This window comes from Cornus florida, unplaced genomic scaffold (assembly GCF_030987335.1).
Source record: "Cornus florida cultivar Cherokee Brave unplaced genomic scaffold, ASM3098733v1 CherokeeBrave_3.0.0_Hap2_Chr03, whole genome shotgun sequence".
NCBI classification, from domain to species: Eukaryota; Viridiplantae; Streptophyta; class Magnoliopsida; order Cornales; family Cornaceae; genus Cornus; species Cornus florida.
In genome coordinates, this window is record NW_026775573.1 from 19,040,462 (window position 1) to 19,056,376 (window position 15,915).

General features: G+C 32.4%; 1 protein-coding gene across 1 annotated transcript; it reads right to left on the minus strand.

The window, feature by feature from the left end:
• Positions 1-5,632: 5,632 nt before the first annotated feature.
• On the minus strand, positions 5,633-15,046 carry LOC132299795 (bifunctional 3-dehydroquinate dehydratase/shikimate dehydrogenase, chloroplastic-like). The gene is made up of 11 exons (XM_059796617.1): positions 14,911-15,046; positions 14,072-14,307; positions 13,411-13,516; positions 8,017-8,235; positions 7,513-7,859; positions 7,341-7,404; positions 7,084-7,189; positions 6,853-6,996; positions 6,551-6,699; positions 6,039-6,201; positions 5,633-5,933 (listed from the first exon to the last, which is right to left on the minus strand). The coding sequence occupies exons 1-11, from the start codon at positions 14,929-14,931 to the stop codon at positions 5,890-5,892; spliced, it is 1,599 nt and encodes a 532-aa protein (XP_059652600.1). The 5' UTR covers positions 14,932-15,046; the 3' UTR covers positions 5,633-5,889.
• Positions 15,047-15,915: the final 869 nt, after the last annotated feature.

Genomic DNA, 15,915 nt, shown 5'->3' on the forward strand with positions numbered 1-15,915 from the left:
CTCCCCCGCCCTCGCACCAAACTCTTGCGAGTTTTTATTACATCAAACCATCCTTACCCAAATAAACAAAACGGTCACCCAAAATTGTCAAAATCGGTGCGGGGCGGGGCAAATTGCCATCCCAACTATAGAGTGCAGAGAAAATGAACATATTGACCAATGAATAGCCTATATAATTTTGTAAATTTAGACATATATGCAGTCAATATGGGAACATTTTTTTGTTAACCCACTTGTGTCTAGTATTACATAAGATTTTCCCAAATGATGATTCAAAATTATAATAATAATTTAAGAGAATGAAAGGGAGGGCATTCTCACATGTTAGAACCGTTGAAATTTTGTTGAATCGGCAATTCATCGGCGGGAGGTATTAGTTAGGTGAGATGGGCGGGAGGTACGCGAGAGTCAGTCGTTTCTTTTACTACGGCAACTAAGGTAGCTATTAGCTAATAGCCTAATATACGGAAGTATGTGTGTGTGTGGGAGTGTGTGTGTGTGTGTGTGTATATATATATATATATATATATCTGTGTCTATAGACTCTATACTGTATATACAGTATATCATATAATTAGATCATTTCTGTATGTTATAGGTGACTTGATTTTTGATATTAACATTTTACCTTCTATCTCTTTGTTTATGATATCTTTTCGGAGCTTTTTTTTTTTTTTTTTTTTTTTAAATAAATAAAAAAAATCCGGCTTCTTTTATGAAAAAGATGGTCTGACCAGGAAATGGAGAGGTTGTTTGTTTTTTTATTTTTTATCTTTAGAATTTTCAAGTAAATAACGTTTTCATAATAAGCAAGAAAATATGTTATGAGTTTTTCAATAAAAGAACTATAAGAAATGTAGGTGTCAAAACACATCATGGAGGCAAAAATAAATAAATAAATAAACACTTTATAATGATTCATATTTTCGGAAAGTGTCTACATTTTTTTTTAACTAAAATGAAACTTTCTTGCTTGATTAGTTATTGTTCTTTATTATTGTGATTTAATTTGTTTGTTTCAAAATAACAAATGGAAATAGATGACAAATTTATTGATTAGACACATGATTTACATTTTGAAAGTGAAATGGCATCAGGGTCCATAACTCATAAATAAGAGAGTAAGTATCACGGTATTTTTTGCGTGAAAAAAATAAAATAAAATAAAATCAGGGTATTTTTGACATTTAAGTTAATAAAATGAACAATAGAAAGAAACTACTTTTGCAAAAAAATAAAAATAAATAAAAAGAGTGCGAATATATCACTTCGCTTTTCTAAATTAACATTGAGGTAAATGTCGTAACTTGAGTTCTACTATGACAATTTGAATAATAGAACTATCTAGCACTCCATCTTCTTCTTTATTTATTTATTTTTTTTTTTGGAACAAAAGGTCTTTTTAAGCTCATTAATGTTAGATTATATTTATAAAGTTGGGACAACTTTGCCTCTTTCTTTTTGGTGAGGTAAATTATTCACTTACGCAAAAGTTGAGGCTTCAATTCCTGCATGGATCCACTTAGTTTGGTTAGCGTGAAATAGTAAGAAAGGAAAAGAAACAGAAAATTTTAAAAAATTTTAACTGTTTGGTTAGCCTGAAAAGGAAAATTTTCAGGAAAGTAATATTCTCGCAAATAGTTAATTTTCCTGAAAATGTTTCCTCCAAAAAATACCGAAAAATTCTAATTTCCCGTGAAAGTTGTATAATTATATTTTGATTCCCTATTATGCCCTTATTAATTGTTTATTCATTCGTCTCTTTCTTCATAGATATATTAGAATTCTGTTATTAGATTATGATTCTTAAAATTAGGACTCTTTCCCACTCACAAAAGAAGTGAACTAATATAATGTAGTAGTAGAGTCCTAATATATATTGCAACCTTAAAATAAAAAATTAAAATTAAAAAAAAATAAAAAACTATTCAATTACCAAATTTGAATTTGGACATATATATATAACCCAATCTTATGTACCTTTTTATGCTATGTATATTATTTATATTAAATTAGTAAGGGTAGTTTTGTTATATAAAATTATTTTCTTTTCACTTTCCTGCCATCCAAACTCATGAAACAATATTTTCTCACAATTTTCTTTAAAAAAATTCATGCTAACCAAATGCATAATAGAAACTAAATTTTCTTTTCTTTTACTTCACTTTCTTTTCCTTTCACTCTCCACCATCAAATTCCGGCTAACCAAACAGACCCAGGCTCACTAGGGGCACAGAAAATTTTTTATTTACAAAATTATCTATAAATTTTATGAATTTTTTAAAAATTATTAGTATTTTTTTTGATAAAAATCTTAAAATTGCTCCCGCTTAATTTCTAATGATATCCCATTGTATATTATTGTTCTTTAAAGTTGCTCCTGTTATTTAATTTTCTGGTCTGTTACTCCTTCAATTTAGTAATGTCATTTTATTTAAATTGAAGTACATTCGTTAAAAAGGGGAACGAAATATGAAAAATTCTACATTCAACTACAAAATTCAGTGTAAAATTGTAAATAGGTTGCTTTTGCCCACGCCAATATTCCAATTCCTGCCCTCCTCCATGAGAACTGAAAAGTTATACCATTGAACTGTGGCCATTTTATCAAAGTCCTTGTGCCCTAATGGTATCTCCTTTATCTTTTAAAGTGAATTGTGAAGATTCGAGTCTTTGAAATGGCAAAGTGGGTGTATGAGTGGGGTGTGTGTTTCTTGCCCATGACCGGAGCCACTTTGATAACATCATTTTAGTTAAGTTAAAGTATATTTGTTAACAAGGGAAATGAAAATATTTATGAAAAAAAATCTATTTTCACTATAAAATTCATGCTTATATTTGGGAGCACGGAATTGTTTGAATTTTGAATCGAAAGAAATTTACTTTAAAATTCGTACGTAAAGAGTTTTTAATCTAACTCCGTTTGTTTGGATATTTTACAGAAAATATTTTTTTATTTTTTGGTGTTTAGTTATCGTAAAATATTTACAAAAAAAAAAATATTAAAATTTATCAAAAATAATTTATCCATTAATTTTCGACAGATTATTTTACATGCCCGGCCTGATGAACTCGATCTCAATCTTAACGTAGATCTTTGCCAAACACCGTCAAAGTAAAAATAAAAGAATATTTTACCTGAAAAAGAAAAATATTTTACATCAAAATAAATGAAGCCTAAGTTTAAAGTACTAATTTTTTTTTAAAAAAAATATTTTACATCGAAATAAACCGAGCCTAAATTCAAAATACTGATTCATGCTCCTCACGCAACATTGGTGTAAATAGAACGCGAAAGCTGTCAAAGAAGTCCATTCCAAAAGAAAGTATGTTGTATGTTTCTCGTAGTTATTGGTGGAATAAGTAAAAAAATAAAGAGTAGTGTACTAAATATTGGTGGAACAAGTTTTATAGTAGTTGTTTTCATTTGATGCAATCTTACAGTCAATGACAGAGACAAATAAATTGAACACAAAACATGGATGGGCTTCTCTCATTTAAGATGAGAGATGGTTTTAGAAGCATGTGAATGACAATATGGTAAAGTCTGAAGCTATCAGAAAGGATGTTAAACTTACATTTCAACGCCAAACAGTCCCCAAGTGGGCCATGTCTTGTGAGGAAGGTAAAGCCTCCCATTATCTCTGTCGGTTGGCTACGGCGGCTGTTACCATAATACACAAACCACAATTTGTCACCAAGTTGTCCAACTCTCAACCACATTTTCTGTTGTAATTTTCAGTTCAAATCAACAATCTTCGTCAATTCAATCACTAGTCTTGACAAAAGTTACGAGGGTGAGAGGGAGCGTGAAAACGACATAATTAAATTATAAATAGTAAGAATTTGAGTTAGAGCACATAGAGCGTGAGAACAAGAGCTCGCATTCAGAGCATGAAAGCGATATTCATTGATAAAGATTGTATGACTTAGATTTTGACCCCAAAAACACCAATTTTTTTTTGCCAGTGGTAAAAATTAGGCCTTTAGAATCCCCTACTCTATGATCCCAGGTTCGATTCTCCTCCACTTTCCCAACTAACACTATCATATTCAACACTGAAATTTTCAATATATATATATTGAAAATTTCAGTGTTGAATATGATAGTGTCTTGTAAATTAGGGAAAGACTGTAATTCAATGGTATTTTTTTACCTTCTAAAATATATATCAAATTTTACTATCTTTTTAGGCTTAAAGGTGCTTTTTAATAAAACTACTCTGTATTTTAAGAACTGAATTTTAAGTACTAGTTATAAATTAAGAATTGTTTTGATATATATATATATATATATATATATATATTGAAAATTTCAGTGTTGAATATGATAGTGTCTTGTAAATTAGGAAAAGACTGTAATCCAGTGGTATTTTTTTACCTTCTAAAATAGAATGTTGAGGAGTCATTTTAATGAAAGAGCAAAGTCGAGCATTGAGTGGGTTTCTTGTTAAGGAAAACAAAAGAAAAGAAAAAAAGAAGAAGAGGTTTCTTGTAAATTAAAGAGCAAATCATCAAAACCTTGTTGTAGCTGCACCAATCCAGGACACTCAATAGTCTTTTAATCTGGATGACAGGCTCGCTTTCTGAAAAAAAAAAAAATTGAATCCCGAGAAAGATGGGCAGAGGTTTCATGAAAGCAAAGTCTTGTATGAAAATCAGACGACTGTTGATTTGATGAAATCCAATTTTGATATATTGATTCTTGCTAGTCGGTGACTCAGTGTGGTTCACTTCTCTGAAGCAAGAATGAAGAAGCATTTCACTGTCAAAGAGTCCTACACCATTTTAGTGGACATAAATATTATTCCTAATGAATTTAAAGGCTATCTAATATCAGTCATGGAGTGTTTAACCTGAAATCACTGTCATAGAAAACCAATGGGAACATAGATTGTCATTACAGTTTCCCCCATACCGAAAAACGATTCGTGAAAATTATATCATTATCTTGCATGATTCAAAATTTCAGATTCCTTAAAATGATCTTGATTTACACCCAATATACTTTTTAGCATAATCCTATATAGTATATGCCACCAACCATCAATGTCGATTAGGCACTGTTTTGACCATAGCCATCACTAACTGCCAATAACTGTCATTATCTCCTCCTTCCCTTTTTTTTTTTTTTTTTTTTACTTTTTTCTTTTCATTCTCTTCCTTTTTAAGGTTCAATTTTATTTTCATTTTCACATATTTCTTCTCACTCTGCATGGAATTGAAGCCGTCAATATAGGGATTTAGAATTGGTAAGTATTGCATAGCTCATTCTGAGTTTTTTATTTTTATTATTATTTTTTTACTCGGGGATAAAAACAACCAAGGTTGCATAGATTTGAAAGGACATGCTGACGAGGTTTGATGATTCATTGATGTGTTGATTAATGTTCTTTAACAATGATCTTGATCAATAAACATCTTTGATCTACTTAATCAAGGGTATTTTAACACAATGGGGCAAAGTACTTGTCACTAATTATGTAGATGTATTTTGAAAACCGTGAGCACAGATAACGTGCAAAGCAGACAATATTTACACAACGAAGAGTCATTTACAATTTTTCTTGTAATCTTGAAATCAATTTGAAATGAGAAGAGAGTGGTCAAGTAGAGAAAGCCATAACACCAGTTGGGATTAACTATATGAATCTATTCTTGCCATTCCATTTCTCTAGAAACATAGTTTAATGTACTAGCTCTTCCTTCTTCAGCCAATACTGCTCAAGCTCAGGATTGAAAATCTTTAAGACACACTGTTTATGTCCTTCCATTAACATGAAAAGAAAATTTTATTCATACAGCAAAATAATTCAACTACTCAAGAACTAGCCACAAAATTCAGTAATCAAAGCGACTTGGCTGTGATGGAGAAAAACACACACTCTCTTATGCATGTCTTGACATGAGATCCCTAAAGAGTTGTTCTGGAGCTGAAATTGAAAACGAAACAAAAATCCGGAAAACAAAGAGTGAGAGCTGAGTAAATAGGAAAAAGAATTAGAAGGTAATAGTATGGTGAGTTCGTATCGTGTTACCTGGCAAACCAGTGAAGTTCTTGTATTGTTCAAAGCCCTGTCGGATCAACATCTCTGTCCCATAAACAATTATGGCTCCACATTCTTTTGCTTCCCGCAAGAGTCTGGTGTCTTTTGGTGTGTAAATGGCATCAAAAACTAAAGCATAATGCTTAAGAGCTTCCTGAAAAGTTACAAAGAAAAAGAAGCACCTTAACTACAACAAAATCAGAATAATCTAATCATGTGTGAATTGATATTTCACAATTTTGTGTCAATTTTTTTTAAAAAAATGCTATATTTCTTGTATTATGGAATTATCTTCTTTTTTTATTTTTTCACAAAAGGGTTGATCTGTTTTCCCAAAATTTTCCGACTGCTGATTAGTACATATACAATGATTACAAGTATGGCTTGATAAATTTGATTGAAATTGAATTTTACAAACCATTTATAGATTTTTTTTTGTAGCAAATGTGAATGAAAATGGTCTTTTAAAAGCATGCAAGAAAGGAATAGAGGGGAAGGCAAACCTTAGATATGGGGGTTAAATCAATGTCGGGCTTCATTCCTACAGATGTAGTATTTGCAAGGACCATCCCTTCTTCAGGGTGGAAATCCTGAACTTCAGCAAGCGTCATGGCTTTTCCGTCAACTTTGTCAGCCAGTTCCTTAGCGCGTTCTGCAGGAAGGAGAAAGGTAAAATTGTCATCCGACTCAAAGATGAACATACATTACATTTTAATTGACTAGAAGTTTCGAGTTAGTCTATAATTGAAATAGTTTACTCATCCTGCCATAATGTACAATATCATATACTCTGCTATGTACTTACCAAATGTTCGGTTGGCAACTACTACTCTTGCTCCCTTTTGTTTTGCACCATAGGCAAGTGACTTGCCGGCTCCACCAGCTCCTAGGACGACAAACAATTTACCAGCTAAGGGTGAACCACCTGCCGGGATTGTGCCATTTGAGCCTGCAAAAGGAAAAAATGTAGTGTCAATTTTTTTTAGAATGAATTGTCTACGCAGAATTTACATGGCTTGAAAAAAATGTTACATACCTCGTAGACCATCCTCAATGGCAGAAATGGCACCAATATAATCAGTGTTGAAAGCAGTTAGCGATCCATCTGGTCTCCTAACAATGTTGTTAATAGCTCCAATTTTCTGCAAGAATTTGATCAAAGATATAAATTAACGTTGCATTGTATTAAAACAAACAACTCTTTGGAAAAAAAGAGTTCTTGAGATGGTAAAATTAATTTTTTTTTTAAACATTTTGTCTAAGAATGTTGCAGAGTGAGGAAGCATCAAATACCTTGGCAATAGGGTCAATCTCATTCATGCATTTAAGTGCAGCCTCTTTGTGGGGAATTGTACAACTGTGTTCCAAATAAGGCCACGTTATTTCATTGCTCTAGCAGACTGACAACAAAAATTAAAAATGGCCGAAACTAAATATCATAAGTCAGATTCTATTAACATATTACCTGAATCCAGCAAAATCAGTGGATGAATAGATATTGAAGAACTTTGCAACATCATCCACCAACAAGTGCACGTAAACTGAGTTTAGACCGACTTTCTTGAATGCTTCATTGAATAGGAGAGGGCTTTTGCTGTGACCAACAGGCTTTCCAATGATGCCATAGACTTTGGTATCTGGCTTTATCAGTCTGAAGTTGTATAAATCCAACAAATCTTTTACTGTTGGTTGCCCAGGAGCTGATATAGCACCGGCCTCAAGTGCACCATAAGTGAGATATCCACCAAATTTGGGGCTAAGTAGCCGTGAAATCAAACCCCTCTCACCCATAACAATTCCTATTGTTGGAACCTACATTTTAAGTATAGTTGTTACAAACCATGAAGTCCATTTGCAGGAAGAAGCTCATAAAACACTGGAATCATAGATTATGCATGTATTTATCATATATGCAGGCAGCAGCATTGACATAATTCATAATGGAAAATTGTTAATCTATTTTACTTACTTGGGAATGCACAGTTATCTGGAAAACGCGAGCCACATCTGTGATATCTAAGGCAGTTGTTGCGATCTTGACAATGTCGGCTCCAGTAGCTTGAATTCTTGCCACTAGATTGCCAATAGCCTCAGCAGATGGAGTGTTGTGAAAGTTGTGTGAAGAAACAATGACCTTGAACTTGTCAGGCTTCTTTTCGTAAATGGAATTGTTAAACTCATTAGCCACCTGCACAATGAGTAAATGTTCAAATTCTAAGTAATTTGTGGTGTAATATAACATGAAGGCAACATAAGTCATAGCTACTTGCAAAATCATAATAGAGATCAATTAATATAGAATATATCTGAATTTACTCATCGAATCAATTTTTATTGCATCCTTTAACTTTTTTAAACTCTCAAATTGATAGATATCTATCTCATCAATGAGAAACTTCACAATGTAGATAGTAATTGCATTGCAGTCAAAATTGAATTAGGGGTTTTAGGCCTTGCTGGTGATTCCAAGAAACCAACAAAACCTTTTGTTTACTATGCGCTATGTTTGGCATATGGAAGAAGCTGTATATTTAGAGGCAATATTTCAATGGTCTTGAATGCAAGGCAAACAAACAAACAGTTACAGTGCTAACTTCCTATCTAGCTTTACCCCAAGTCATCCTTTGAGCAGGCATTCTTAAGGTGCCGGTAGCCAATCCCGAGCTTTCTCAGTAACTGAAATAGACTAAAAGATGAATTCCATAGAGGAAATGGGAAACCAGCAATATTGAAGTATATTGAAGATATGACTAAAAGTAGGTAACTCAAGGAGAGGGAAATGCTGGTTTTTATTAGTGAAAGCATGCAGGCTTTCATTATGTAAAAAGTGTAAGCAAAATATTAATAGTCTAACAATAATTAATTAATATTTAGTTATCCATATATTTGAATGAATAGTCACCTATATATTTAAGAGTTGTGTTGTTTTGTTGAAGAGTCACATATGAAGAGTTGTGTTGGTTGATGGAACCAACACACCTCTTAACATCTACTGGAACGGTCCCAACCCTCATCTATATATATGCGTAGAAGTTTGGAGTCCATCATCCAGTATTGCAGACATAGGAGAGGGTTGAAGATCGTTTCCGCTCTAGTGTTCTCTTCAATATAGTTTCTATATCGGGTATGTCTTATCTATCTAATTTATGCATTGGAGCCATGAATTCTATTTGGACTATAATTGCTTACGTGTGGTATCAGAGCCAACATGGACTCTGATGCATAAATTTGATTTATTTGTTAACAATATATTATTAATAGTATAGTATGAAATTTATATGCAATACATGTTTGAGATGGAAAAGGACATATATATATGTATATATATATATACTCTATTTTTCATGTACACGCATATATACACACTATGTATGCGTGAAAGTATCAAATATTTTAGTACAATTATATTGTATTACAAACATGTATGCATCTTCAAAATTTATGTGCATGCAAAGATATTGATATTGATATTGATATATATATATATATATATATATATATATATATATATATATATTAGTATATGTACGTTATTATTTTGGGACAAACATTTGTATAATAAGATAATGCATATGCACGTACTGAATATGAAATACATGAATAGTTTTTATACAATTGTTATCATAATTGATTTAACGGTGAATGTAATTTTGGGGTCTTTATGCCTCTATAAGAGTGTCACGTGTTGGACAAGAACTGCGACATTTATAGAGACATGAACACATCCTTGAAAGAACTCTCTTCTTTGGGTGTCATATACGTTAGGCGGCAACATGAATTTCTAACATTCATGTACCAGTGTTACGTACTGTTAATAATATCAAATGGTCACGACTGTTTAGGACAGTTGTAAGTGAAACAGTACCACTCATATAACAACGTACCTTGCCATGTTTTGGTTTGGGTGTTCATGCATGTAATGTTAGACAGTAACGTGATTGTGACGTGAATGTAATTTCTTCTTTGGTGTCCATACATATCTCGTTTGACATATCAACACAAATCTTTAACATTCACGTACTTAATCGGTTATGAGGGACGGTTGTAAGTGAAACAGTACCATGGCATATTTTTGTTTGGGTTACAAATGTTCTCAAAAGTCATAACTTTTAGTGTTCAAATTAAGAGACATGTCTTTTTGAGTTTCAATAACAGAACTAACAGACATGTCTTTTTGGTTTGAACCAACAGACATATCTTTTGAGTTTCAACTAATAGACATGTCTTTTTGGTTTGAACCAACAAACCTATCTTTTTGAATTTGAAACAACAGACATGTCTCTGTACCTATAAAGTCATGCATGTTGCATGCACCGGTACGTAGCCTTTGTGGTCTGTTATGCGTGGTATTCTTGTGTGTTTTGCTGTAAACTCAATTGGAGTGTGCATGATAACAACAACATGCAGTTAATATGCCGATTATGAAGGGTTATTTGTTTCAACGTACCATTACATGTCTTTTGAGTTGCAATCAATAGTCATGTCTTTTGGGATTAAACCAATAGGCATATCTTTTGAATTTAAACCAATAGTCATGTCTCTCCACCTAGAGTCATTTGTTGCATGCACCCTTACTTGCCCTATCAATAAGGGTCGCTAATTTAATATTTATAATATGTATAAATTTTAAAAATTTTGGATCTTATTTTGTCCCTTAAAAATTAATTTTCATAAATATGTCATTTTTCTTAAATTATCATCACTGGTTGAATGTTTTATATATTTGATGATATACATGGCATAGTTAATGATTAATTTAAAGTTTTATTGCATATAAGTTTATGAAATTATACATGTTATTGAAATTATATACATAATTATGCATATGTCTCATGTCATAAATTGTTGCATAATATGTATATGCTATTTTGATTCATTTGGAAAAATTGAATCATTTTGCAATCCTAAGCACAAGTGTCATTAAGTTTGATCGAGTGTTTAGTCACCAAAGTGGCACACTCATGAAAATTTTAATGATATCTGTAGCTAGTGACAAAATTATTATTTTGTTAAAGTTAAAGGATTGTGTTGGCGTTAGTAAAGATGAGCAATAATCAAGCCCAGAGGTGGGTCATTGAGTTTGTCCAACTAAGCGGATTGAGGTAATTAGTGTAGAAGACACAACTGATGACTCACTACGCCCAAAGGAGTATAAGTACGTTGTTATTGTGTTTTCTTTGATTAATTAGCTTCAAAGGTGAAAGTTATTTCACCAGTGAGAGACTAATATATGATAATTTTGGGCCAAAGGAAAAATTATTATATGTTATGTTGATCCCATTCAGAGTTCATTGTTTTGAGATATTATTTAATTAACTCTGGAAAGTTTAGTTGACCTTCCCATTAATTAAACTGTAAATGCGTGGCCTTAGTTATTCTCAAAGTCAGTGGGAGTAAAATTCATCTTTAGTGTTAAATGTGGATGACAGTGACATTATTGTACATGATATTAAACAATTTAACTTTTCAAACATTTGAGATGAAGATGTTGGTGAAGCCTTTTTATTGGCATTAAGTTTCACCTAACTAAATCTCGTGAAATTTTGAAATGTCACAATTAAAGAACCTACTTTGATAGGGTTCTGAAAGTATTTGACATATAACACTATAGAGGTAGAATTGTACCTATTGAAAAAGTTGAGAAATTTGGTAGTTTAAGGACCAAGAAAATATTTAGAGCAGAATTAGGTAAAAGACATTTTTTACGCCTTTAGAAATCTAATGTATGCTCAGGTTTTGCATATGGTTAACTATAATATAGCATTTGCTAGTTAAGCAGATATCACAGTGATCCTGGTTTGGATCTATAGTACGCGGCAAAGAAATTTATAAGGTATCTGCAAATAATTAAGAACCATATCTTGTTAGGAGTGGTGAAAACTGACTTTGCTAGTTGTCAGGATTGTATACAAATCCACTTCAAGTATTGTTTTATTATTATGATAAGTGATAGAAGCGGAGTTTATTTGCATGTTATAAAGTCACATTTCATGCTTTATAAACTATCAGTTTTGGACTTCAAGTCAATACCACTACAGTCTTGTATTAAAGAAACAACAAGAGTCAAGTTGGTCTAAAATATGATCGTTAATATCTTATTGTGAAATAGAGGATACAGAACCAGCTAGTGTCTGATTGAGCACATTGATACCCAATAAAATATTGTTGATCCCATAACTAAAGTTTTGCCGCTAATGTTGTATAATAAGCATGCAAATTTCTCTTTGATAACATTAATTTACTTAGTTAGTGGGAGGTTGTATTTGGCTCAGGTAAAGACAATTTTATTTTGTGATTACAGTTATTATCCTTATTTACTAGATTTTTCATATTAGTGCACGTGTATGGAAAATTTGTGACTTAAGTGTCCAGTTTTGAGACACGTTGTGTTCTTATTGAGATACGATAGGGCCGATGCATGGCATGAATATTGAATTGAATAGATGCACATGCAAAATATATGTGACGTTGGAGTTGAGTTTGATAGTATCAGTGACCATTGGTGTCTTATATCATTGATGATATAATGACACATTTGATCCCATATTAGTAGACTCGAAGGTACTCCAAATTGATGAAAGATGTGTTTCTTATATATATGAATTAACTTTTGGAGTACACTCAATGATCATTTTGATCTTGACTTGATTAGAATTAATTATCGTTAGACTAAGTGGGAGAATGTAAGCAAAATATTAATAGTCTAACAATAATTAATTAATATTTAGTTATCCATATATTTGAATGAATAGTCACCTATATATTTAAGAGTTGTGTTGTTTTGTTGAAGAGTCACATATGAAGAGTTGTGTTGGTTGATGGAACCAACACACCTCTTAACATCTACTGGAACCGTCCCAAGCCTTATCTATATATATGCGTAGAAGTCTGGAGTACATCATCCAGTATTGCAGACATAGGAGAGGGTTGAAGATCGTTTCCGCTCTAGTGTTCTCTTCAATATAGTTTCTATATCGGGTATGTCTTATCTATCTAATTTATGCATTGGAGCCATGAATTCTATTTGGACTATAATTGCTTACAAAAAGTCCTATATGTGAGGTAGAGAAACAGATGGAGTATACTTATGAATTGAACTAAATTTTCTCGAATTCCAATTCCAAGGCAACATAACCTTTTTTTAAAACTAATTTTCACCTAACCTTATAATGAACAGGGCAACCATATTCGAGTATAGAAACAAAATGATGGTCTCATAGTTGATTGTTCGATTCTCTAATGTTATAAGCTTCACAGTAGAAAAATACAGCAAAAGTGTATCAAATGAGTTGTGTGCAATACACAGACTCAGTGACATTTAAGATGGGGATAATCTAAATGCCTGCAAAAGAGAAAGCAATACCTGAAGCTCAATATCAATGTAATCGGCTCCCAATTCCATGGCTATCTTAAGTGCACCCTGTCGCTTGTTTTCATCACCTTCATACTGACCACCTTCCCAAATTGGCCTAAAGGTACATGAAGAGAAGTATATTTTAATTCCATTAGAAAAGATGCAAAACATTCATAAACTATGTTAGGATTTGTGTGTCTACTTGTCCTAAACAGAGGTTTTATGCAGGTTGCCAAGCTACCTAACGCAACCCTCTTTATTTTCCAGACTTGGGTTCGATTGTGTAAAGCTATCTTACTTGGACTCGGGTCCGGTATGTATCGGGGCATCACACAGTGACACTGCTAAATATTCATACTATCGAATAATTTTTCAGACTCAATGACACTGTCTAATTTAGGCATTTCAGTCTTTTTGAAGCAATAATATAATAAACTTGACACATTAGGTGCTTGTCTAATCACAAGTGTCGGACGTCTATCCATACCTATGTCCCAATGTGTCTCGGACACGAGTACAACTACTTTTTGAGGAGTCAATGTAACATAATTAAAACAAAACACAAACAGTATTTATAACCAACAAAAAAAAAGGAGGTCAAACAGGAACTGCCGAACTTTCAAAGGCATGACTATCTAGCTAGTACCAACTTCAAGTTTAGTGATTTTACCTGTAAGTGACAACAGTGGGCAGAGGAGACCTCTTGATGAGGATTTCAAGATCTTGTTGGGGACTGAACTGCCTGAGACAGTCCAGTCTGATCTCCACAAGGTCGGCTCCGATCTCCTTCGCCTTTCGCATCTCTATCAGCATCTGATCAACTGTGGTGCCCATCAATGGAGTGCATAGCAAGGTGGGGTTGCTCCGAACCCCACTACTACTCGTTTGAGCATCCGAAGTAGCAAACTAAAACCACACAAACACAACGTAAAATCAAGACTTAAAACAGAGGACTCTGTTTTCAGAATAAAAAATCTTCATAATGTCAAGTTGAATAAGAACAAAATTGCCCAGAAATTAAACACAACAAAAATCAAGATTTTAACATAGGACTCTGCTTTGAGAATTTAAAATTTTCATAAAATGAACACAAAACTATGCAAATAATATATGGTTTGAAAGCTTATTAGTCTATTTTTTTGTTTTATAATGTAATGTTGAATATGAATGAAATTTCATAGAAAATAAACACAACAAAAATCAAGATTTTAACAGAGGACTTTGCTTTCAAAATCGAAAATTTTAATACAACGAACTCAAGTCAAAACTAGGCAAAAAATATACCGTTGGAAAGCTTATCGAGTCTACTTTTCATGCATAATGTAAAGTTGGATACAAACAAAATTGCATTAAAATTAAACACAACAAAAGTCAAGATTTTAACCGCAGACAAACGAACTCAAAACAACACAAATAATATATGATCGAAAAGCTTATCAAGTCTATTTTTCATGCACAACGTAAAGTTGAATATGAACAAATTTGCATAGAAATGAGATGGGAATGTACCGAAAAGCCTCCGGAGGCCATTGCTAATGAGTTTGATCTGGTTGTGTGGCTTGTTAAAGTGGTTAAAGTTGTGTTTGGTTGTGCTTAGAGACTAGACAGTAATGTCTGCTAAAAGAGAGTAATAATATAGTATATAGGCATTAGAGTTCGTGAGAGTATTTATTTCTCAGAGGAGGGTTCGCCAACAAATTTTCTTGGTAGTGAAAGGTAGGTTGGGAATTGGGAGTTCGATAGAATTTAACCTTAATTTCAAATGTTTTGTCTGACCCAAGTTTGTTAGGGGGTGTGGCTTTGGTGAATTTTAGGTGGAGTTTTATGGATAGCTATGAGACAAAAGTGCCGAACCAGCATTTCCGGGTTTAACCCCCGGTCTCATTAATTGACCACGTGCATGCACATTTTGTTATGCAATTTTGTACTTGTTCTTTTAGCACCTTGGCATTTTGCAATTTTTGATGGGAAAATGGCATTCGGTGTAACGGAAACAGACATGTATGTTAATTTTTTCTGACTTCACATGTAAAACTAAAAATGTACCTATACTATTCACACAATTATAAATTTGTGGTAACTTGTCTCACATAGTCACAGTGTAGTACAACACATATCATATGTGTGAAAGAGGAAGAGTTACTTTGATTTTAAAAAAATAAATAAATAATAAAAATTAAAATTAAAATTAAAGGAAAATGTGAAGGACAAAATCCCATAAATCTTAAAATAATTTTTTGAATAAATAATTAATAAAATTATTAAAAATTTTGTTTCTCTTAATTTGTGCATGTCCATCAATGAGAAAGTTTTAGATAATGTAGACTATTAATATTTGATGGACCGGTAAAATTGAGACTGTTGGATTGAAAAAGTGGCCCCACAAGTATGTATTAATATATTATAAATAAATTTTAACATTAGTATATATTAAATTATTCCATCAAGTATCATCAGGGACCATTTGATAATTTATTGGGGTCTTATTATTCTTATTATTATTATATTTTTTTT

Bases quoted from the DNA above. Each gene is read 5' to 3' on its own strand.
- LOC132299795 (XM_059796617.1), bottom strand. From the start codon at position 14,931: ATGGCCTCCGGAGGCTTTTCG. The intron at 8,236-13,410 runs GTATTGCTTTCT...CTCATTGTGCAG, and splicing joins ACATTGATATTGAGCTTCAG to GTGGCTAATGAGTTTAACAA. The intron at 7,860-8,016 runs GTAAGTAAAATA...CTTAAAATGTAG, and splicing joins AGATAACTGTGCATTCCCAA to GTTCCAACAATAGGAATTGT.